The 24106-nt window shown below is 40.3% G+C and overlaps 2 protein-coding genes and 1 pseudogene across 4 annotated transcripts in view; 2 read left to right on the top strand and 1 right to left on the bottom strand.

The window, feature by feature from the left end:
* The window catches only part of VIL1 (villin 1), a 26429-nt gene extending 19417 nt beyond the window's left edge, over positions 1-7012 (top strand). The window contains exons 19-20 of the mRNA XM_024763170.1: positions 317-457; positions 5955-7012. Of these exons, the coding sequence (XP_024618938.1) occupies positions 317-457; positions 5955-6068 (255 nt within the window). The 3' untranslated portion in view covers positions 6069-7012. The remainder of the gene's footprint in view (positions 1-316; positions 458-5954) is intronic.
* The window catches only part of USP37 (ubiquitin specific peptidase 37), an 89027-nt gene continuing 71896 nt past the window's right edge, over positions 6976-24106 (bottom strand). For 2 of the 3 annotated variants that reach the window (XM_024763168.1, XM_024763169.1), the window contains 6 exons: positions 23338-23504; positions 20743-20803; positions 14490-14605; positions 12931-13000; positions 12066-12204; positions 11327-11549 (listed from right to left, as the gene is read on the bottom strand). In XM_024763168.1, the coding sequence (XP_024618936.1) occupies positions 11462-11549; positions 12066-12204; positions 12931-13000; positions 14490-14605; positions 20743-20803; positions 23338-23504 (641 nt within the window). In that variant the 3' untranslated portion in view covers positions 11327-11461. Of the gene's footprint in view, positions 11550-12065; positions 12205-12930; positions 13001-14489; positions 14606-20742; positions 20804-23337; positions 23505-24106 lie in introns of all 3 variants that reach the window. The other variant, XM_024763167.1, reaches the window with a different exon arrangement.
* On the top strand, positions 18993-20471 carry LOC112411845 (ornithine aminotransferase, mitochondrial pseudogene; annotated as a pseudogene).

Raw genomic sequence — 24106 nt, 5'->3', positions numbered from 1 at the left:
TTTTTTTTGGTACGCGGGCCTCTCACTGTTGTGGCCTCTCCCATTGCGGAGCACAGGCTCCGGACACACAGGCTCAGTGGCCATGGCTCACGGGCCCAGCCGGTCCGCGGCATGTGGGATCTTCCCAGACTAGGGCACGAACCCGCGTCCCCTGCATCGGCAGGTGGACTCTCAACCACTGCACCACCAGGGAAGCCCCCATGGAGGGCCTCTTGAAGGAGGTCCCCTAGGGTCAGTGTTAACTTCAGAGAAAAAGGCAGCCTGGGAGGCAGCCACAAACCAGCTGAACTAACAGTGTTCTCCTTTTCTTCCCTAGGAGCTCACAAACCCTAAACTAGACGTGTTCAACGCTAACATCAATATCAGTTCTGGGCCTCTACCCATCTTTCCCCTGGAGCAGCTGGCGAACAAGCCTGTGGAGGAGCTTCCCGAGGGCGTGGATCCCAGCAGGAGGGAGGTGGGTCAGACTCTGAGAAGGAGGACGAATCTGATTTAGTGAGAGATCTCCTCCTGAAAGGTGAACGGGAATTATTCTGGCAGAGTGGCTTACTCTTGGAGAAGGGAACAGTATACACGAAGCCCAGAAGTAGGAAGTAAACACAGCTCGGGCGAAAGGACGAGGCGGCCAGAGCAGTGGGGTGTGTGGAGCTGGGGAGAGGTGGCTGATAGGGGGGCAGGGGACTGGGCAGTGCCTTCTACTCCAGGCTAGGGGTGGGCAGTGTCCATTCTAAAAGTCAAGGGGAACCATTATGGTGAAGCAGGGGAGTGGCAGTCAGGTTTACGCTTTTCAAAGACCACTCTAGTTGCTCAGTGAAGAATGGACTGGAAGGTGGCCAAAGCAGCGGCCACAAGTCAGGCTGAGAGGTAGACGGGGGCCTGGAATAGATGGTGGCAGGTGGAGATGGGGGTGGGTGGAGGGAAGGAGAAGGTTTAGGGAAATATTTCGGAGGTTAAGTCAACGACACTTGGTAACGACCGGATAAAGGTTGTGAGAGGGGAAAGTTGTGTCATTTTCTGAGATAAAAATCCTGGGTCAGACCCAGCTTAGAAGGGGACAGTCATGAGTTTAGTGGCAGCCATGTCGTTTGCAGCACCCAGGAGACATCCTGGTTGAAATACATGTTTGGTGGGCTGGCAATTCAGAGGAGCACCGGGGAGGAGACTCATTGGCACAGGGTCCATCAGGTAGCTGCAGCTGCTGTCTGTGTGGACCAGAGAGTTTGGCAAGAAGAGCTTGTTTAAAAAACTCATTTCTGGACTTCCCTGGTGGTCCAGTGGTTAAGACTTTGTGCTTCCACTGCACGGGGCACGAGTTTGATCCCTAGTGAGGGAAGTTCCGCATGCCATGCGGTGAGGCCAAAAAGAAGAAAAAAACAAAACCCACATTTCTAGTGTTCATTCCCACTTCATGAAGGTCTAAAATAGACTGCAAATCTAGCCTGAGAGGGTACTGAGAGAAGAGAAAATTTACTCTGTGTGTAATAAACCATAAAGAAGTCTTAGAGATAAATTAATGAATCTACAGAAGATGACTATTTTCTCCAGGAACATCTGTTATGGGTTTGGGCCCAATATATGCATAAGTGTATTGTTTCCAGAACATTGCATCCTGCCCGTCACCTTTAGAACCCTTTTATGCATTCTCTCCCACATCCACCCGTGTGTCCTCACTGTAAAATTGGGATGATCCCAATATCGTATAATATTGTATTATTCATAATAATGTTACAAATATTATTATTTTCCCAGCCCCTGGCACATAGGAAGTGCTATATACTTGTAGGCTGTTATTATCATTGTTTGTTCTGCACCTGAGAAAACTCCGACCCAGAGCGGGGAAGTGACTTGCCTAATGTGATGTAACTAGTCAGTAGCAAAGTCAGAGCAAGAATCAGGTCTTCTGAGTCCCACTGTTACTGTCATATCATGTAGCACAGAAAAAGTATTTCTAAAGGGAAGGGCAGCCAACATTATTGAACCAGGTGATTAAAAGGGGGCTAAATATTGACAATATATTTTGTTGGTAAGGCTGTGGAGAAACATATATTATTCTGTTGGTGTGAGGGCAGAATGTTACAACCCCTGTAGAGGGGAATTGTGCAATACCTAACAAAGTTAAATATGCATCTACCTATTTTAAAACATGGAAGCTAAGTAGATCACTAATTTTGAATATAACAAACAGAATCAAGACAACCCTGCCATGGTAGAAGCAGTCTAAAAAGTCTTAGATTCTGGGCTTCCCTGGTGGCGCAGTGGTTGAGAGTCCGCCTGCCGATGCAGGGGACACGGGTTCGTGCCCTGTTCCGGGAGGATCCCACATGCCGCAGAGCAGCTGGGCCCATGGGCCCGCTGAGCCTGCGCGTCCGGAGCCTGTGCTCGGCAACGGGAGAGGCCACAACAGTGAGAGGCCTGTGTACCGCAAAAAAAAAAAAAAAAAAAAAAAAAAAAGTCTTAGATTCTTTTTAAAAAATCAGTTGCTGCTGATTTCTTTTTTAAATTGTGGGAGTAGTGTGGATTCTTGCAGCAGAGCTGTGGGCTCCATGCCAAGTGGGGAGAGTGGACAAGCTCTCTGGCTGCTCCAGACGTAGAGGCAGTAGCCATAGGGTAATCTGTTTGAGTACCAATGAGTAAACCACAGAGAGGCGGATGTGGGCATGGGTGAGGCCAGTAATCAGCTGGTAGGACAGCAGGGTTCAAGAACAGGACCAGTGGAAAGATACGAGTCCACTGGGATGGGCAGTCCCTGCCCTCTAGCCTGGGGGTCAGAGTCCAAAAGTCTCAACCAAGCTGTGGAGCCAGCTTGGGTGGGACAGAGAGAGGGCACCTAAAGCACTTGCAGACCATCGAGACGGCAGCCACAGCTGTGAGGGACCTTCTTCCAAAACAAGGTGCTCCACTGCCCTGCCTGGGGGAGTGGGGAGGGCTCCCAGGAGCCTTGAGCCAAAAATGCCCAGAGGTGGGATGACAGGTTAGAAAACTGGGGCTTCAGATACACCTGAGCTTGAAATCCATCTACAGGTGTTTACCAAGAAGCTGTTCAGTTCAGGGCTCTCTGAGGGAGTCACAAAAGCATTCTCCAGGGCAATCCTACATAGCAGAACAGCCCGGATTGAAAAGAAACCCGTTGCTCTCACCCCGACTCTGTCCCCTTCTGGTGCCTGGGGGAGCAGAGATGGAGGTGGGAGATGTTCTTTTCTAACAATTTGAATTTGGGGTTCTTACTTGAGTATGCCTTGAGGATACTGGCCAGCTCCCAGAAGTTTCACTACTATATCATGTTTGAACTGGGAGCAGAGGTCATTTCAGTCTTATGGCTGAAGAGAACCAAGGTCTAGAAAGGTGACTCCCAGTCATGATTTTCAAACCAAGAGTGAAAAGGTAGAATTTCGCTGTCTAATCTTCTAGATTATCCACAGGACGAGAGAAGCTGGTACATGTCATTTACCCAAATATTTTGTTTTCCACTCAATAGCTAGGCAAAATTTGACTCTAAATTTGTTTTGTGGCTTTCCTAGCTTCTTTTCTTAGCATCTTTCCCCTCACCTCAGTTGTACCCCTGCTGCTACCTGCCACCATCTCTAAGCAAAACCTGTTCCCACAAAATAATGGCTGATGCATTCACGGTGGAATATAGAAGCCTGGTGAGGTTTAACCAGGAACATGTTGCCTTTTAACTAGGAACAAACCTAGAAGCCAAGAGAGATGAAGATAACTATAACGGTAAAATTCAGTCATCTGTGAGCACAGTGTATACTTTGCCGGTCTGGGAGGGAAAGATGACCTTTACAGGATCCCTGAAATCACTCAGGAAAGGGGGTGAGTGTGGTGCAGTGGAGCATGTATTGGGATCAGATGACCTTAACTTTCTTTCCCCCCCCTTTTTTAATTATGGTGAAATATACATAATATAAAATTTACCATCTTAGCCATTTTTAAGTGTACAGCTCAGTGGCATTAATAAACACATTCACATCATTGTGCAACCATCAACCCTGCCCATCTCCAGAACTTTTTCATCTTCCCAAACTGAAACTCTGCAGCCATTAAACAACTCCCCCATCACCACTCCTCGCCCAGCCCCTGGCACCCACCATTCTGCTTTGTCTCTGTGGGTTTGGCTCCTCTAGGAACTGCATGTGAGTGGGCTCACACAGCATGTGTCTTTATGTGATGGGCTTATTTCACTCAGCACAGTATCCTCAAGGTTCACCCATGTTGTAGCAGGTGTCAGAATTTCCTTCTTTTTTAAGGCTGAATAATGTTCTGTTGTATTTATATACCACTTTTTGCTTATCTATTCATCTGTCAATGAACACTTGGGTTACCTCCACATTTTAGCTATTGGGAATAATGCTGCTATGAACATGGGTGTACAAATCTCTCTTCAAGATCCTGCTTTCAATTCCTTTGGGTTTATACAGAGAAGCAGATTGCTGGGTCATATGGTAATTCTTGAGGCATACCATACCGTTTTCCATAGTGGTTCCCAGCAATGCTCAAGGGTTTCAGTTTCTCTACATTCCTGCCAACACTACCGTTTTGTTTTTGCTTTGTAATAGCCATCCTAGTGACCATGAAGTGGTACCTCATTGCAGTTTTGGTTTTTGTTTCCCTAATGATTAGTGATGTTGAGTGTCTTTGCATGTGCTTATTGGCCATCTGTATGTTATCTTTGGAGAAATGTCTAATTAAGTCCTTGTCCATTTAAAAAAAAATTTATTTTTGGCTGCATCATCAGAAAATAGTTGCAAGTCATCAGATATATGACTTGCAACTATTTTCTTCCATCTGTGTGTAGTCTTTTTTTTTTCCCCAGGCATGTTTGTTTATTTATTTATTTATTTGCTGCACTGTACGCCATGTGGGATCCTGGTTCCCCAACCAGGGATCGAACCCATGCCCCATGCGTTGGGAGCGCAGAGTCTTAACCACTGGACCAGCAGGGAAGTCCCTGTGTGTCGTCTTTTGATGCATAAAATTTAATTTTCATGAAGTCCACTTTTTTTTTCTTTTATTGTCTGTGCCTTTGGAGTCACATCTAAGAAATCACTTCCAAATTCAATGTCATGAAGCTTTTTTTTTTTTTTAAATAAATTTAGTTACTGGGCTTCCCTGGTGGCGCAGTGGTTGAGAGTCTGCCTGCCGATGCAGGGGTCACGGGTCCGTGCCCCGGTCTCGGAAGATACCACATGCCGCGGAGCAGCTGGGCCCGTGAGCCATGGCCGCTGAGCCTGCGCATCCGGAGCCTGTGCTCCGCAACGGGAGAGGCCACAACAGTGAGAGGCCCGCGTATCGCAAAAACAAAAAAAATTTATTTATTTTTGGCTGCGTTGGGTCTTCGTCGCTGCATGCAGGCTTTCTCTAGTTGCGGCCAGCGGGGGCTATTCTTTGTTGGGGTGCGCGAGCTTCCCATTGTGGTGGCCTCTCCTGTTGTGGAGCACAGGCTCTAGGCGCGTGGGCTTCAGTAGTTGTGGCTCTCGGGCTCAGTAGTTGTGGTACATGGGCTTAGTTGCTCCACGGCATGTGGTATCTTCCTGGACCAGGGCTCGAACCCGTGTCCCCTGCACTGGCAGGCAGATTCTCAACCACCAGAGAAGCCCTCTCCCATTTTTATAGAGAGGAAAACTAAGACCTAGAAAGAGAAGCAACATTTTAACCAAGCTAAGTCAAATGTGGTAATTCTTATTTCAGGGTTAGTGTGAACTTGACCCTGGTCAAAAGAAAAGGAGCTCTATCTGCCTCATGTTGTTACCGTCCTTTTTCATTATGTTCCAAATTCAGGGATCAAATTTCTTGGACCTCAAAATGCCACCTCCCCGCTTCCCATCCCTTTCCTGGCTCTCACATTGACTGTTTTTGCTCATTTGATTTCTGTACACACCTATATGACTCAACAAGTCGAACTCTGGCAAGAATGTGACCCTTGCCCTCTGGTTCCTCTCCTCTTCTAGAAGCACCTGTCTGTTGAGGATTTCACCAAGGCCTTGGGGATGACTCCTGCTGCCTTCTCTGCTCTGCCTCGATGGAAACAACAAAACCTCAAGAAAGAAAAAGGACTATTTTGAGAAGCAAGGGTAGCTGTGGTTTAAAGCAGTGCCCTACCCCGCTTGCAGAGCTTCATTTTGTTATTACTGGTATTAGTCCTATATTAATGGAAGTGAAAATTTACAGTTGTACCTGTGAGCAGCAGTCTGTGGCGATGCCAATTCTGTTTAGTAATCTACCTATTCCTCCAGAAAGATGATTCCTCCATAAGGAGCCTGTGGTGCCAATTTCAGCTCTGAAGGTGGTTGCATTTTTTTTTTCATCCTGGGTGTTGCATTACTTTTAAACCATCCTGTTCCAGAGCTTTCCCTTCTTAGAAGAGCAGCCCAACACTTCATGGAAGAGCCTTCCCTAGGCTTTTATCGTGACTCATTTTTAATTATGGCAGGTGGGCTTAAGCATTTTGCAGTTTTGTATCTTTCCGAGAGCAATGGCTTTTCCTTTTCACATATACTTTTCTTACTGCCTTCCTAAGGGGACCCATTCTTTGAAAGAGTTGAATGGCCCAGGTGATGGCCCTATTTAGGAGGTTTCACAATACTCACTAACCAGTACCCAGCGAGAGCAACATACCCACTAGGCCTAGGCTTGAGGCCTAACAGCAAGTATGAAATGCAAATGCTATCTCACCCCCCTCTCTGGTACTCTTAATAATAAGGCAAAGGGAGAGCACAGTTAAGGCCCATGCTGGGTTTAAAACTGTTATCCAGAACCTCTGCAAAGCTTCACAGGCTCCTCAGATGAAATCCACCGGAGGCTGGTGCTGACTCAGCCATACCTGGTTTCCCATCTCATTCCCTTTACGGTGTAACAGTGCGCTTGAAAGTCCAAGTCAGAAGGCCAACAGAAGGTGATTTCCACAACTTCAACAACTGGTTAAGTGTCTGCAAGAATATGTCCTTTTCAGAAATAACAGTTGAACCAACACAAGGTTAATAAAGGCTTTAATTTCACACACAAAAAACTCTATGCATAATTTAAAAAGGAAACAAAAACCGTACAGGGTACAGAGGAACAGTTCTGCTAAAACACAGATAAAGTGCCGCTCCATACAAAACAACATAAAGAATCAGAATCAAAAGTCACTCTGAACACAAAGAAAGAAAATCACCTCACAAATAATGTGGCCAAAGCTGCCAACAAACCTAGTAGTGGCTCAACTAGGCAAAGTGTAGGAAGCTTACTTCTGTTCTCCTCTCCGTAGCATAAATAAACAACACTGACAATAGGCCAGAGAAGATGGGGATGGAAGGAAAAGAGAGGAAGGGAAACCTAAAGACGAGAGGTGTGTACAACCACTGTGTCTCACTCTTCCACCCATTCTGTTCTTGAAACAGACCACTTCAGATGACTGCTCTTCTGTTTTGGCATTGGACCTAACGAACTCCAGTCCTGATGCAGACCCTCATCCACTCTATTCTGACACCAGTGGACACGTCTCTACTTCAAACCTCTGCACTTTAAGTCCAAATTACTGAAATCAACTGCTTGTATTCATACTGGCACATTTTTTATTAAAAACTTCAAAACCTCAGACACATAGCACACATGGAAAGGAAAACACGAATTGTGTGTAAATATGATACAACAAAAGAGACTGCCTGAGGTTTAGTAATCAAAGCATGCCATAAAGAAGTCAGTGGTCGTGGTGAGACACCGCAAAAGAAACCTGTCACGAAACTCTCAAGGCCTAACAAACTATAGTTTTCCAATAAAATAAATATATATATATTTTCAGATGTTAATAAGACATTGATAGAGACAAAATTAGAATTTTGAAGTAATGCACTAGAAAGATATTAGAGGGCAGAAATCTGTTTAGTTTTTGTACACACTTAAAGAGCATTACTCGGTGTAAAGCAAGATGGGGAGGAGGAAAAAGATGTTTCTGTTTTGGGGGGGGACACTTTTATGTGACTTGCATCTAGTACTGGGTGTTGATTTTTCTAAAAATCTCCAGGTATACACAAGATCCACATGTACTTGGAGATCCAGCTCTGTTTCCCTGATTTAAAGCAAAAGGGCAAAAATGGTTGGATGACTAAGAGCATCCACTGTAGTCGATTTAGACAGAGAAGAAAGAGGAAAAAGGGTAATATTTTTATTTGTTTTAATATTATTATCTCTGTTCAGTAGATCACAAATGAGTTTACAAACTACCTTTTTCTCCTGTATGTTTTCAACGCCCATGCTCTCTCTACACTCAGAATGCTCCACTACATATGAGATACTGCCAAGAATCTCTTTAATTTAGGTGTTTCCGACTATTTTTCATTATACAACTAGCTGTACATGTGTAGAGCTATATTTATAGAGTTACATAATGGTAACTGCAATATGGAAGAATAGGTAAATTCATGAATTCACTTGCTGAGGTTTTAATTCTTAAAGTTTCTCTTTTAGAAGAATTTTACACTTGATCAAGGAGAGAAATAAAGAAATGTCTAGTCTAGTATTTGCCTCCCAGAGTTAATAAACTGATCTTTAAGTATCACTGCATACTTCTTAAAATGTAAACACATTTACATTTGTTATTGAGCCATTAAGTTAGGCCTGAAATTAACAGACCATGGCAAGTAAACAAGTAGCTCTTGGAATCAAAATATAAATAGAAGAATAATTCATGGACTTGCTTCTTATTCTATCCTGCTGAAACAGAACTTCTGAGTCTGTACACATAAATATATTCCCTACAAAACAGAATCTATCTCCTTATAGGCCTAAATTATAGTCAGGGCTTCTAAAGTGATAGCAGCACCTGGCACATGCAACTTTCCAATCCTCTGTAATAATATTAGGTGATAATAATCAACAAGTTTTAGTTTAGCTTTGCCTTCCAAAAAATTCCAATTAAGATCAGTTGTGTGTAGAACTAAGAACTGTCAAGTTCCAATTCAAAGTCATTTAAAGTAACATATTTGGTATTTTCAACAGGAATATTAGTTATTGTGCAAGCTGCCTGGAACTGAAGCTCTCTGTCCCTATCCAACTTGTCCCTTTCGGGCACCAACATGCCAAATGCCCCATTCCCCAATTCTGAGCAAACTGCACAAAAAATATTATCTACTTGTAATTTTTAAATATATACAGTCAGCTCAAAAAAACAACAAACTCCATCAACATGGTCCAGCTGAACTCTCCACGTATAGTCATTAATCCTTCACTGAACCAAAATGAGAAATTAACTCTGTAGTGAAAGGGGTAATAGTTGAAGGAGTGAAGGGAGAGAGGAAGGCTGACCAGGCCAAAACAATGGACAGACATCAAGGAAATATCAAGTCCCAAACTTGCAAGTATATGAGCAGTGACATAATTCATCTACTTTTTTCAACTAATAATTCCTGCCTAAGACATGAAGAGCAAATCAAATTAGGTTCAAGCCAAGTGTACTTCTAAACCATACACACACACACACAAGCTATGAAAAGCAAGTCAAACGAGGGTACTTCATGGGCAACCTAGGCTTATGGCATTACATCTATTTGTTTAAATGCCCTAAATGCACCCACTCATGTCAAATCATCCCAATCATTTTTAACAGCATCTCTCAAAAGCTCTCAAATACAGACACAGAGAAGTAATAAACAGCTAAAGAATTTGATTATCACTTCACTCACATATGAGAAAACCAGTTATTTCCAAGAAAGAAATAAAATGGCTCCCCAGTGGAAATAAACAAAAACTTAAAAGCTAGTTTTTTAAACAAGTATTTTCCTCTGCTCTATACTACTCCTGCATATCCTACCACCGTACCACTTTGGAAGGTTCACTACCTTAACAGGTAGGTAAATGGTAGGAGACAAAGCTTTTATCAGTAGTTAAGCAAAAGTGCTGGGGCCATTTACAATTCAAAGATTCAATATTTTAGAATAGGTTACTATGTCAGAACACACCCAAGTTTCAAGAGTAGGGCTGGAGCTCTCTTAAGGCAATCTTCCAGAAAAAATGTTACATCTTCTGTGATGTTGGACTTAAAAATGAAAGAAAATGCTGAAGGTTTCATTTTGCTATACTTAACTCTGTGTGATCCTAATGATTCCAGGGCTCACAAAATTATTTTAGGAACAAAATTCTACTCTCAAACTCATTCTTTATAAGGTTTCACAAGCTGCTTAACCAAGCTGGTTATGTCAGCTGAGTGACTAACACAGCACTTAATGTTGAGCCCATTTAACCTCAACTCAAAGCACCTAAAAAGTAAGATAATTATGCACCTCTGTTATTTGTTAGTTCTTGGAATTACTTAAACCAATCATATTTTAATTCTCATCCTGTGTTAAGGGCAAAGCCAGACAGCAAATGGTTATATGTTTAAGCTTTATCCTGTAGCTCATGTGCTTAATTTCACCCTTGAAGCAGGGCTTTCAGCTTTAGTGGCCCAGAGTTTCAGCTTTAACACAAGAATACTCCTCCTGACCTCTCTATGTATGGGAGACAGATGCTAGCATTCTTCATATTCTCTAGGTAATCTTGCAGGGGAGCCCCAGTTGGGACAGCATCACTTTCCTACCTCTTAAAGTTTTGGCTGCAGTCTGTTAGGGTAGTGCTTGCTCCATGGAAGAATGACACAGAAGAAAAATAAAAGATTCTATCTTCACCATGGTAATAATATAGATGATATACAATGAAAATACTGTGTGAAGGAACCTCTTTAAAGGAAATACAAAGTGTACAATGAATACCAAATGTGGGAACATAACACATTCCAAAGCACCAACAATCCATTTCTTGGGACTGCATGTAAACAGCAAAAGCATTACGAATCCATGAAATAATTTTTTTAAAAAAGCTCCTCAAGTCAGGTGGCAGAAATGTCCCTCCTTTGTCAGGAGGACAAACTGTCATTAGTGTAACATGGAGAGCTGGCTTTCCAGTGAACTTTACCAATAGGAAACACACATGAAAGATTACAGACGTGAGTGAAACTACTCAAGGAACATAAAAGCTAAATACCAAATGATATGTATATCTTCACACATTTTTCAGGTGAATGGACTCTTTGACAACTTCATTTAGTCTCCAAACTGCTGTGCTATTAATTCTGAGCAGGCATACTCTGGTGGGCTATCCTAACTCTTTAAGGCTCCATTCATTCCACATATATGTGTGTGTATGTGTGTGTGTGTATACATATATATATATTTACAACATGTATTCCTAAGACAAAAGGAAGTGCCACTCTCGTAGGAGAAAAAAAGGATAATCAGCTACAGATGTGAGACCAAAGTTTCCATAAAACAATTAATATGGAGCGTTCCGCAGAATTGCAATTTTCGTCTTTTGGTTTGGCCCTGAGCTGTTTGTTGCTCCCGCATCAAGTAGAGTTCTAAATTTTCCTCGGGCAGAGGAAAGAAAAGTGGGTGGCAGTAAGAGAGAATATGCAGTGCACACTGCCAACCCAGGAGTTTGTTCCTCATGAAGCCTGACGAGTGGTCTTTCCCACTTCCATGCTAAGTGCCTGAGAGGTCTTTTCTGTTTCCAGCAGCTCATCAAAGATCTCCCTTAAAATAAAACAAATAAAAAGTTAAATAGGAAATTCAGTGAACAGAGACAGAGGATAGACAGAAAATAAACATTGATAAAGGCTGCATAATCCCATGATGCCTAAATTTTATTAAATAAGCAGCTCATTCATTTTATTACCATCTTAACCCCATGTGCCGATTCTTAAAAATACTTAGGGAGGAATGGCAATAGCTAGCTTTGATAGAAATGCTATGTAGTTCCTATCCATATAACTCAGATCCTCTAGCTGATACAATGAGAGACCAAAAAGTTTTATGACAGGACAGCTTCCATCATAAAAAGATCTTAAGTTCTATACCTAGATTCTACTGTGTGAGTTAAGAGAAAAAAATATTTTGGAAATATCAAGACATGAGCCCTAAGCAAAGACAATAAATATCATAAATCTCAACCAATTAACTGATGGGAACATTTTATCCTTAAAGAAAATTAAAAAAAAAGAATTCAAGTGATTTTTAGCCCACGGCTTCAGATCAGGCAAAGTTTCTTACTTGTGCATATAAAAGAAGATGTAACCACTTCGATCTCGATCACTCTGCACAGAAGCCTCTTGGATTTTAGATACCTCTAGGTCATTATAAGTAAACCAAGCCTGCTTCTTAATGTCGTACACATCACTAATGTAATGACCTGAAATAAATAAAATCTTAAAATTAAGGTTATTTATTTTTTTAAAACGTATTGAAGGGGCTTCCCTGGTGGTGCAGTAGTTAAGAATCCTCCTGCCAGTGCAGGGGACACGGGTTCGAGCCCTGGTCTGGGAAGATGCCACATGCTGTGGAGCAACTAAGCCCGTGCACCACAACTACTGAGCCTGTGCTCTACCCGCAAGCCACAACTACTGAGCCCGTGTGCCACAACTACTGAAGCTCGCGCACCTAGAGCCCACACTCCACAAGAGAAGCCACTGCAATGAGAAGCCCGCGCACCGCACCGAAGAGTAGCCCCTGCTCGCTGCATTAGAGAAAGCCCGTGCACAGCAACGGAGACCCAACACAACCAAAACTAAATAAATAAAATAATAAATAAATTAAAAAATATATATATTGACTTTTTCTCAGGGACAGGAAGCTTCAGAAAGAGAAACAGCCAACCCCATTTCACCTTACTATACCAGGACAACTTTTTTGATAAATATGTTTTGTTTAGGGACATTTGGGTCACAGGTGAATAGAGAAATCAAAACAGTTGTACCTATTAACACAATTCACACTTAGTGTGATCAAATAAAAGATTTCAAAGTTTTTCTTGATGCGTTTAACTTACACCTCACAAAGCTAGGCTCAGAGCAACCCAATAAGGAGTAAATGCTGGCTAGTCCATTTATAAAATGCTGAAATCTTAATGTCCATTTACCTGAAGAAGAAGTGCTACCAATGTGACTGACAACACTGATGAGCCGATAGGAATGAGGAAGATTTCCTGTCTGGAAAACAAAAGTGGGTATGACTTTCAACTCTTCATCTGAATACAAGCAAAACACGAATTTTAAATTTATTATCAAAGCTGACATGGCAAAGTTTCAATGCGTGGGGGGTTAGACTCAATTAAAAAACCCACTGTTAAAAAAAAACAAAACAAAAAAACCCAGTGGTCGGTATTGTTCATATCCTTTGACCCAAGAATTCTACTCCCCAAGAATTTATCTTAATAATGCAAAAGAAGGAAACAGTATATATGTATATAATTATTCACTGTAGCATTATCCATAATAATGAAAATTTGGAACTAACAATACGCTCAGTAATAGTTAAATGGTTACTGGTATATCAACTCAGTACAGTATCATTCAGTTATTTAAAGAAAAAATATGTGGGTCAGCAACATGTTAACTTGTTTTTCAAACTTACATGAAAACACATAACTATAGCTCTATAAAATAGATATGTTAATGGCTAAGTACTGAAAAACAGAATGGAAAAAATGAAAAGAGTTGCTGTGTTGCTGTAGGGATTATGGATGAACTTTTACATTTTAAATATTTTTTGAAATGCTATTAAAATATTATTAGCAGAAAAGTAAAACAAAACTGAAAAGTGATATTCATGGACTTCAGGCAGCACTATAAGATATAATTTTGGGAAGAAATATAGCTATAGGTAAGCCAGAGCATTAAAATGTTCAAAAACTTTGATGCTGTAATTTATTTCTGGGAATTTCCTTAAAGAAGAAAATCCTAATATAGAAAACACTACAATCATATACAGTTCCTCTATATTTATTATAATGAAAAAAAAACAACTTAAATGCTCAATGTTAACTAAAAATTAAATAAAATAAATAGCATGTTCATTGATGGAATACAGTATAGCCATTAAAAATAAAATGCTTATAGTCTTTAACAAGTAGGATAAAAACTGTACTTATTCTATGACTTTAAAAGCATACTTGGGGTACTTTGGGGTAGGGATGATAAAAGAATATATCAAATGCTAACAGTAGTTGTGTTAGAATAGTGGGATCCTGGGTAATTAAAATTACAAAAAATTTGGAAAATGGGGAAAAAGCAATTATTTAGAGTAAAAACAGATTTCAAGTGCTCTAGTTAATGTCATCAACAGTTTTTATTGAGTAACAATCAACTATTTTTAGTATTTAACCTTAAAGATAAAATAGTTTCGGTAGAACTGAAGGTGATTTAATATACATACGACTTTGAGAACTATTACTAAGTTATTACCTAACATGCACATAAGGTGATCAGGATGTGTGGTTTTGTTTTTTTCATTTTGTTTTGAATCTTCTGTGTAAGAAATGAGGAGCAAAGGCCAAGAGAAAGTGAAGACCATTTGATGGCTGCCAAAGGGGCAGAAGGGGACCTGCAATGGACACTGACAGTGGGGCTTTTGAAGATAAGGAACAACAGGAGTAGTACTGACCTACTTGACCTACAAAGGGAATATAACATCACCCACCTCAGCATTTCTTTTCAGTTCCTCAGCTTCAGCTTCTGTATACTCCATATCTAAAACATCCTCATTTCCAGAGTCCTCATCAGAGCCCACTGAATCCAGAAAAGAGTTGTTAAACTCTGAAGAACACAAAGACAAAGTCTTGTAAAAGTTCTTGGAAGAGACACAAAGAGATACGATTGGGAAGGTACAAAACAGCTTGAAGTACACATTTTATCATTCTAAGAAACATAAAACATATTATTATTAGGGTTCCAATTCACCCAGCTTACTCTAGGGAATAAAAATTCAGGCACCAGTTATCTGTAAAAGAAATGTTCCCTTTTGTTTTAAATATATTTATATGAAAGGGGATAATACTCTTTTAAGAAAGGAATAAAACTGACAAAAAAATTACAGATAATCCAATTTCACTGAATTCTCTATTATATAAACTATATGTTAGATTTGACACACTTGGTGTATACTACAGGTGCCACCAGCAAACATAAATTATCTGACAGAAGAGAGACCATAAGAAGATCAACATCCTTTCATTTTCTTCAACATTAAATCATACTCTGAAATTTAACAAAAATAATGGAAATCCAACCTTAAACTCCTAAGTTTTACCTAGAATACTAAACAAACAAATTCAAGGTCCAATTTTTCTTTTTAATAATGTGTTTCCACTGGAAGAATCCATCTTTACTAATGGCTTCAAATAAAGAATCCCAGGAGCATCTGTGCATAAATGACTCTTTGTTTTATAGAGTTGTTTAAAAGACATGAACACTTAAGAATGGGAAGAACAGGAAGAGACTACAGTATCAAAATTCTGGACTCTGGAATATAGAGGGGTGACTGACTTAGCAGACCTAAGAAAGTCAAACCTAAGCCAGTAATGGAAAAGTTGAGAACCAATCCAATTTATATTACAGAGTCCTCAAAAGACATACAACTTGGAAATAGCAGGTACCTCTAAAACTGGAGGCTAAGAAGAGGATAAAAATAAGGATTAGGTGGGGCTTCCCTGGTGGTGCGGTGGTTAAGAATCCACCTGCCAATGCAGGGGATATGGGTTCATTCCCTGGTCTGGGAAGATCCCACATGCTGTGGAGCAACTAAGCCTGTGCGCCACAACTACTGAGCCTGCGCTCTAGAGCCCGCAAGCCACAGCTACTGAGCCCACGTGCCTAGAGTCCGTGCTCCGCAAACAAGAGAAGCCACTACTATGAGAAGCCCGCACACTGCAACGAAGAGTAGCCCCTGCTCTCTGCGGCTAGAGAAAGCCCTCGCACAGCAATGAAGACCCAACACAGCCAAAATTAAAAATAAATTAATTAATTAAAAAAAAAATAAGCATTAGGTGAAAGCTGTTTGAGTTACAGACTCCTAGATCCACTTCCCCTTACTTCATGCTGCTGGGCAATGACAGAAGTCAGCAGCTTTGCTCTCTGGAGAGTTGGTAAAACAGTCTCTGGATTGGAGGATTCCAGGCACAGGGGAGTACCATACTGAAAACAGGGGAGTAGGTGACAGTGTGCATATTGAAAGATGAATATAACTCCCATCCCCACCCCCAGCCCTATGCCTATACTTGGCTTCTAGAACTCTGGCAGCCACATCTTTTACCTGTAGTCAAGGGCAAGAGACTAGAAAACTTTCTTTAGGAATCTTACCAGCCCAAGGGAAGGCCTAAAATATTAACATCATCCCCCAAACAGTAAATCCCTGTAAAACTCAAAGTTGACAAGTCCTAGCTATTCATATACTCAGAGCTTCCAATCATCTTTTTAGTCCCCTACTCTTCTTCTTTTTTTACATCTTTATTGGCGTATAATTGCTTTACAATGGTGTGTTAGTTTCTGCTAGTCCCCTACTCTTAATCATGAGCCGACAGCCAAGGATTACTAGATAACTGAAAAAAGACTCTAACAAGGAATATAAAGACCATAATAAACACACAGGACAGAGCAATCTGGAGAAAAGAGAATCTATTCAGGGAGATGGAAATGTCAAATAAACAAAAAAATGAACGATATTTAATATCCTCAGAGAGTTGAGATGGTATTACTTCTCTGAAAACCCCCACCCCAAAATGTTATAAAAAAGTAACAATCACAAAAACCAGTTCTTGAAAATTAGAAGTATGATAGAAATAAAATACTAAAAAAAAGTTTGGAGTTGGTGATAATGTCAGAGAAACTTCCCAGGCAGTACAGCAAAATAACAAAAAAATGGAAAACAGAAGAGATGAGAAAATTCAGAGGATCAGACTAAGACGTCTGAATAACAGGAGTTTCAAAAAGTGAAAAGAGAGGAAGTAGAATGAAGGACATCAGTGAAAATTTCTTAGAATTGAAGGACAAAAGTTTCTAGATTAAAATAATCCTCTAAGTGCCCAGCAGAAATGGATGAAACAGACACACATCAAGGCACATCACTGTGAAACTTAATCACAATGGAAACAAAGAGAAGATCCTATAAGCTTTCAGGAAAAAAAGATGTCACATCAGAATAAAGAACAGCTTTAGACTTCTCATACAGCAACCCAGCAAACAAGACTTTTGTCATTGCCCAGCAGCATGAAGGTGGGGGGAAACAATGCTTTTACAATGATTGTAAACCCGGAATTCTATATTCAGACCAACTATCAGTCAAATACTGGGGCAGAATGAAACTTTCAAGTCCTCCAAAAAATCTAAGTCACATCCCCTCTTCTTCAAGAAAACTACTGGGGATGCTCTCCATCAAAGCATAAGTACACAAAGGATGAGAAAAGAGTCATACAGGAAATGGGAGATTCAAACAAAAGAGCGAATCAGAGGGAATCCCCTGGAGAATGGTTAGGGAGATCTCAGGATATCTGCGCACGGATGTAGAGGGCAACCAGTCCAGACTGGAACAATATGACTTGAGACAGCCATTCATCACCATCATTGTACCATCTTTTAAATCTGAGGACAGAATGCCTAGGTGAGCCTAGCTTGAATTCTTCTTTGTAACTGTCTCAACCATCTGCCAGTGAAACGCTTGCTCTCTCCACCATGCCCTGGTGTCTAGATCAGCCTAGAACACTCATTTTATACCAGCAAAGTGTTTTGCTTTAATCTATTTCTCACAGCCAGAGAAAGACCAGAGTGATCTTAGAAAATACAGTTAGCTCACTTCCCATGACTACCTGTCCTGGTAGACTTCCAGCACATGGTCCATAAATTAGTTCTGCCAAATCCCCTGACTATGGTGAACCTTACGCTTTTGAATACTCATTCACGACTTTGCTCACTGGCTTCCCCAGAGTGAGCTCTTGTAAATTCATGGGGAAACTGAAGTCACATTATCTTCTCCTAGCAGTCTTAACAGTGGCAGTATTGCTCTGTCATACAGGTGGATTACAGATAGACTGTCCTTGCTATTTCACTTTTCAAAATTAAAAAAATATATTGTTTAGGGCAGCTGTTCAGTTGATGCCACGTGTCCTGAGCTGGTCTTGGAGGTGCTGCCAGGAGTTACTGGACCCTGTGAAGACCATCCCTGGATCTTGGGTTAAAAATCTGTATTCTAATTTGAACTGTGGGAAGAAGGGATGGTTGGTGATATTCCTACTTGAAGGACATCATGTTTTCCAGACTCACACATGTGCAGACTGTTGCTGTCCTTCACCGTGGAATTCATTCTTCAGTGGCTTCTGCTATTGGGTTGGCCAAAAAGTTTGCAAGATGGTACGGAAAAACTCGAATGAACTTTTTGACCAACCCAATAACATCTGCTGCAATTAAAAACACAGTCCAAGGCCCTCCATCCTCTTATTACATTTTTGAATGGGAATCTAAATATGGTGCCCACAACTACCACCCTTTAACTGTAGCCCTGGAGAGAGGAAAAGGTATTTACATATGGGATGTAGAAGGCAGAAAATATTTTGACTTTCTGAGTGCTTACAGTGCTATCAACCAAGGGCACTGTCATCCAAAGACTGAATGCTTCGGAAAGTCAGGTGGATAAAGTGACCTTAACGTCTAGAGCTTTCTACAACAACATGCCTGGTGAATACAAAGAGTATGTTACTAGGGCTTCCCTGGTGGCACAGTGGTTGAGAATCCGTCTGCCAATGCAGGGGGAAATGGGTTTAAGCCCTGTTCCGGGAAGATCCCATATGCCGTGGAGCAACTAAGCCCATGTGCCACAACTACTGAGCCTGCGCTCTAGAGCCCGCGAGCCACAACTACTGAAGCCTACGTGCCACAACTCTGAGGCCCGTACACCTAGAGCCTGTGCTCCACAACAAGAGAAGCCACCGCAATGAGAAGCCCACGCTCTGCAACAGAGTAGCCCCCGCTCGTTGCAACTGAAGAAAGCCCGAGTCCAGCAACAAAGACCCAACGCAGACAAAAAAAAAAAAAAAAAAAGAGTATGTTACTAAACTTTTGAACTACTACGAAGTTCTTCCTATGATTACAGGAGTGGAGGCTGGAGACAGTGCTTGCAAACTTGCTCGGAGATGGGGATATACTACTGAGAAGGGTATCCCAAAGATTGTTTTTTGCAGCCGGAAACTTTTGGGGTAGAACATTGTCTGCAATCTCCAGGTTCCACACACCCAACCAGTTACAATGGTTTTGGACCATTTATGTCAGGTTTTGAAATCACTCCATATAATGATCTGCCTGTTCTTGAGTGTGCACTTCAGGATCCAAATGTTGTGGCGTTCGTGGTGGAACCAACTCAGGGTGAAACAGGCGTTGTTCTGGATCCAGGCTACCTTGTGGGTGTGCAAGAGCTCTAAACCCAGCACCAGGCTCTGTTTATTGCTGATGAAATACAGACAGGATTGGCCAGAACTGGTAGATGGCTGGCTATTGATCACGAAAATGTCAGACCTGATACAGTTCTTCTAGGAAAGGCACTTTCTGGTGGTTTATACCCTGTATCCACAGTGTTGTATAATGATGAAATAATGTTGACCATTAAACCAGGGGAACATGGTTCTATGTACGGTGGCAATCCACTAGGCTGCCGAGTGTCCATCACAGCCCTTGAGGTTTCGGAAGAAGAAAACCTTGCTGAAAAATGCAGACAAATGGGTATCATCTTGAGAAATGAACGCATGAAGCTACCTTCTGATATTGTAACTGCTGTAAGAGGAAAAGGATTATTAAATGCTATTGTTATTAGAGAAACCAAAGACTGTGATGCTTGGAAGGTATGTCTGTGACTTCGAGATAATGGACTTCTGGACAAGCCAACCCATGGTGATATCATCAGGTTTGCACCTCCGCTTGTGATCAAGGAGGAGGAGATTCTGGAGGCCGTGGACATCATTAACAAGAACATCTTGCCTTTCTGAGGGTGGTGACAGTTTTCAGTGGCGCCTGGTAGCCAGCTGGAGACAGGCCGTCAGTTGACATCCTGTAAAAAGCTCTGCGTTTCTGTGCTTAATGCAGGCATATTCCACTCTCTCGTGGCAAGGGCTTTTAAAAAATATATGTTTTCAGTTCATACATAATAGAATGACACTTATAAATGTGCAGTGTGCTCTGTAACATGACTAAAAGAATGTCCTGGCATCTTATATTCTATTAAGTGGTTTTGTGTGTGTGTGTGCTTTCTAAGGTGAGATGCCTCTCTCTCTATAGAAAGCCTTTTAATCAAGCCCCTCAGCATAATTTATATATGTTTTAATAATTTCCTTGCTGGTACAAATGTTTGTATTTGAAAAAGTTATATGAGGGTATTACACAGAAGACTTGCTTAACCTTATAAAGTTGAATCATAATCACCGAATTTTAGGAAGGATTAATGGTTAAGTTTACATAAAATCTACTAGATTTAAGTAAATTCCATATTGGCCAGCACCAGGATGTACTCTATGAATGTCATTATTTTGAATTAAGAATTAATGTTTAACATTTCCAGATTATGTTTTAAGTGTTTGATATAATTTGTAAAAAGTGTTTATTTTCAGTGTTTCTTTAACTTTAAAATAAAGCTCATATTTAAAATGTCAAAGAAGTATTGTTTAGGAATATGAATATGCATGGTAACATTATTATTTTTTAAATGTAAGCTAATGATGAATACAAATTTTAGAACGGTGGTTTCCTTTGGGAGGGAGGGAAGGGAAGGCGTATACAGGTAACTTCTAAGGTTCTATATCTTTACCTGGGAGGTGTTCAAATTTGTTACTGTTATTAAAAATAACAATAACATTTTATATGCTCTTCTGTGTGTGATACATTTCAGCATATTAAAAAAATGTAATTAATCTCCATACCTTGAAGACTTAACTCCGTAGCTCTTTTGAGGTCATCATCTTCTTTCTGTTCCCAAGCCTCCTAAAGGGATAAGAACAAAACTAAGGTATTTAAAGAAGTATTGATTAAACTTATTTAATGAGGATAAAATCTGCTGCTCTGAAAGTATTTGCTAATGTTTTTTATAATCTTATGGATGTTTGGAACATGACCTCTTGAGGGATGTGGAGAAGTTCTTTACTTTTTCCAACACTGTCTTCCTAAAACAAAAACCTGGGGGTTAAGAAGGCTTAAATGCTATCTTTTCTAGTTAGTGATGCTTAGCTTGCCAACCAAAAGCCATTCAATGTGACATTATGATTAATCCCTTTTCTTCTAACATGTATGAGATACCTGGAACATAGCAGATACTTAGTGAATAGCTCTCTTTTCTTCCCCTGATTTACAGGATTTGCCAAGTTCCTTGGTATAAATACTCCTACCATGGCCAATTTTAAGCTACCAATGTGACTATGAATGCAGATTTGGGAAGTATGTATAGTGGGCTCTCCTAAGCTGACAGGGAGCTGGCTCTAGCACAGACCCTATGCCTATGACATCAAGATAAACAATATTGGGCTTCCCTGGTGGCACAGTGGTTGTGAGTTCGCCTGCCAAAGCAGGGGACACGGATTCGTGCCCCGGTCTGGGAAGATCCTGCATGCCGTGGAGCGGCTGGGCCCGTGAGCCATGGCCGTTGAGCCTGCACGTCCGGAGCCTGTGCTCCACAACGGGTACCCAAAAAAAAAAAAAAAAAAAAAAAAAAGATAAATAATATTTCCGCAACATATTATTCACAGATTTCTATTTTTGTTAAAGAAACCATAAACACGTAAAAGAAGCTTGGTAAATACTAAATGAATGCTGCTGACTGTTGCTTTTCTAATACATACGAGGTTTTCTTAGGAAAAAATTGTACCTCTGAAAATGTCTCAACTAGATGACTCATTATAAAAGGAATAGGAAAATGTTTACTACAAAAAAAAATTTCCCTCTCATTTTCAGAGAAAAGATAACTTACAAAGGATGCATGAGTAAAAAAAAAATTGTTTTATCTCAATTCTAGACTTGTTGTTAAAGTTACTTAAATGTATAAGAAGCTTAGAATGAGCTATTCTGCATTATAGTCCTGGGAGCAATAATACTGCGTTCAAGAAAGTTACAGAGGTGATCTCTAAGAGGAAATATGATTACTTAAATTTATCCAAGTATATAAAGTCTATGCTGAAACAAGAAGGTAAAGGACTCTCTTTTAGTAATTAATAGAATGATGCAGGTATACCAAACTAAAGAAACTTCATCTCATGATACTATCCTCATATCTGAGAAAAATAAGATAGTTTTAAATGGGTCAGCTGACAAGAAAAATATGTCTTTTGTCTAAGAAAAGGAGGGTTGCTGAATTTTTTCTTTTTCTGCACTATAAGGAACTATTGTTAAGAAACCAAACCATGGCCTTTTACACTAAGTTTTCTATAACAAATGATTACTATATGTTATTTGTAAGATAGTTTGACATATACACATCTTGATGACAAGGCAACCAGGGAGGTACTTCTTATAAATATCAATAAAAGGATACAGAACAGGTGGCTCTGAAATAGTTTTAAAGCAGGAGTTCTCAACCTTGGCTGCACATTAGAACCACTGGGGGAAGTTTTTTTTTTTTTAAAAAAACCCTTATTAAAAAAAAAAAAAGAAATCTGGATGCCAGACCACACTCCAGATCAATTACATCAGAATTTCTGAGGGGCACAACAACCCAGGCATCCGTATTTTTTTTAAAGCTCCCTAGATAATATTAATGTGCAGTTTAAATTAAGGCCCAATATTCTAGTGACATTAGATTTCTTAATCTGATATTTGCAAACACTAAAATTGTGCATTCATTCTAGGGAGTCTTGGCAAATTTTTATTACTAACATGTATTGTATAGGATTAGATAACCATCAAAATATCACCTTTTAGTCAGATACCTCAGCTGACTGCAACAGTGCAAATCAACCAGCTTTGGCAAATATAAGCATAAAGAACTAAAAATTGAAGAACAGACAACTACATAAAGAAAAGAGCAGAAAAATGTTAGTCTATGACTAAAATCTAAAAATTCAGACAATATTCCTGAGAATTTTATGTTCAAATAATTCATAGGAAAGGATTCATATTGTGAGAAAATGACCAAAACAAACATTTTGCCTTAAAATATTAATGATAAAATCATCATGGTATATCGGCTGTTTCAACTGCTTGCAAAATAAAGTTGGACTAGGGATGATCTCTAACAACTCGTCTTGCTTTAGTGTGCAATAAATTATAGTAATAGGAGGTAACCAACAGGACATTTTGTTGCATTTAGGTTTTTTGAAAAAAAAAAGGACCAATGTTTCTGTTTCAAACCCAAGGCAAAAGCCCCAAACAAGTTTACTTTGTTTTGGTGGCTCAGTGGTTCACCGTATGTAAATCACCTGGAATAATGCCTGACACATAGTGCTTAACAAATGTTTTTTACTATTATTATTGTTCTATTTCTTGGAAAAGATAGGTATGGAGAAAGTAGCAATATAAATATCTCTTACTTGCTCTTGAAGGCTCTGAGCCAATGCCTGCTGAAGTTCTTGTTCCTCCCTTTCACGCTCCATATCATACTGCTGGAGCCAATCAACCTCTCCTTGAGATCCTTCTGGAGTTTTGTTTTCTTTATTCTCATCACAGTCTTTAGTTATCTCGGTAAAACTGGCAGGATCTGAGGAAGCAGAACATAACATAACTGGGATATCCTCTTATAAACTGAACTCTCTGCACTAGAGTGGCATGCACTGTTCAAAGAGTAATGTATCCTAACCTCAGACATACCTGCTTGGGACACACAATCTCACCTTACTACATATCTAGATCAGGGTTTCTCAATCTCAGCACTATTGACATTTTGGGTGGGATAATTTTTTGTGTGGTGCGGGGAGAAGGGCTGCCCTGTACGCTGTATAGTGTTTAGCGATATTCCTAACCCCTACCTACTACATGCCAGTAGCAACCCCACACTCCCCAGTTGTGACAACCAAAAGTGACATTGTCATATGTCTCCTGGGGGACAAAACTGCCCTTGGTTGAGAAACACTGACCTACAGCAATGGTTCTGAAACTTAAGCAATCATCAGAAACACTATGGTTAAGGATGGAGAAGAATAAATAGCCATATTCAAAGGTCATGTCACATGACCAAGTACTAGGAATAAAGTATTGTTTAGGGTAAATGAAGTAAGAATTAGGATAGAATACTTAAGCTAAATACTGAGATTTTCCCATTTATTACACTGTATGTCATATGAGCGTTTTTACATTAATTAT

This window comes from Neophocaena asiaeorientalis, unplaced genomic scaffold (assembly GCF_003031525.2).
Source record: "Neophocaena asiaeorientalis asiaeorientalis breed wild unplaced genomic scaffold, Neophocaena_asiaeorientalis_V1.1 scaffold86, whole genome shotgun sequence".
Taxonomy (NCBI): Eukaryota; Metazoa; Chordata; class Mammalia; order Artiodactyla; family Phocoenidae; genus Neophocaena; species Neophocaena asiaeorientalis.
The sequence above is the reverse complement of the archived record's forward strand: the minus strand, read 5'-3'. Positions and strand labels throughout refer to the sequence as shown.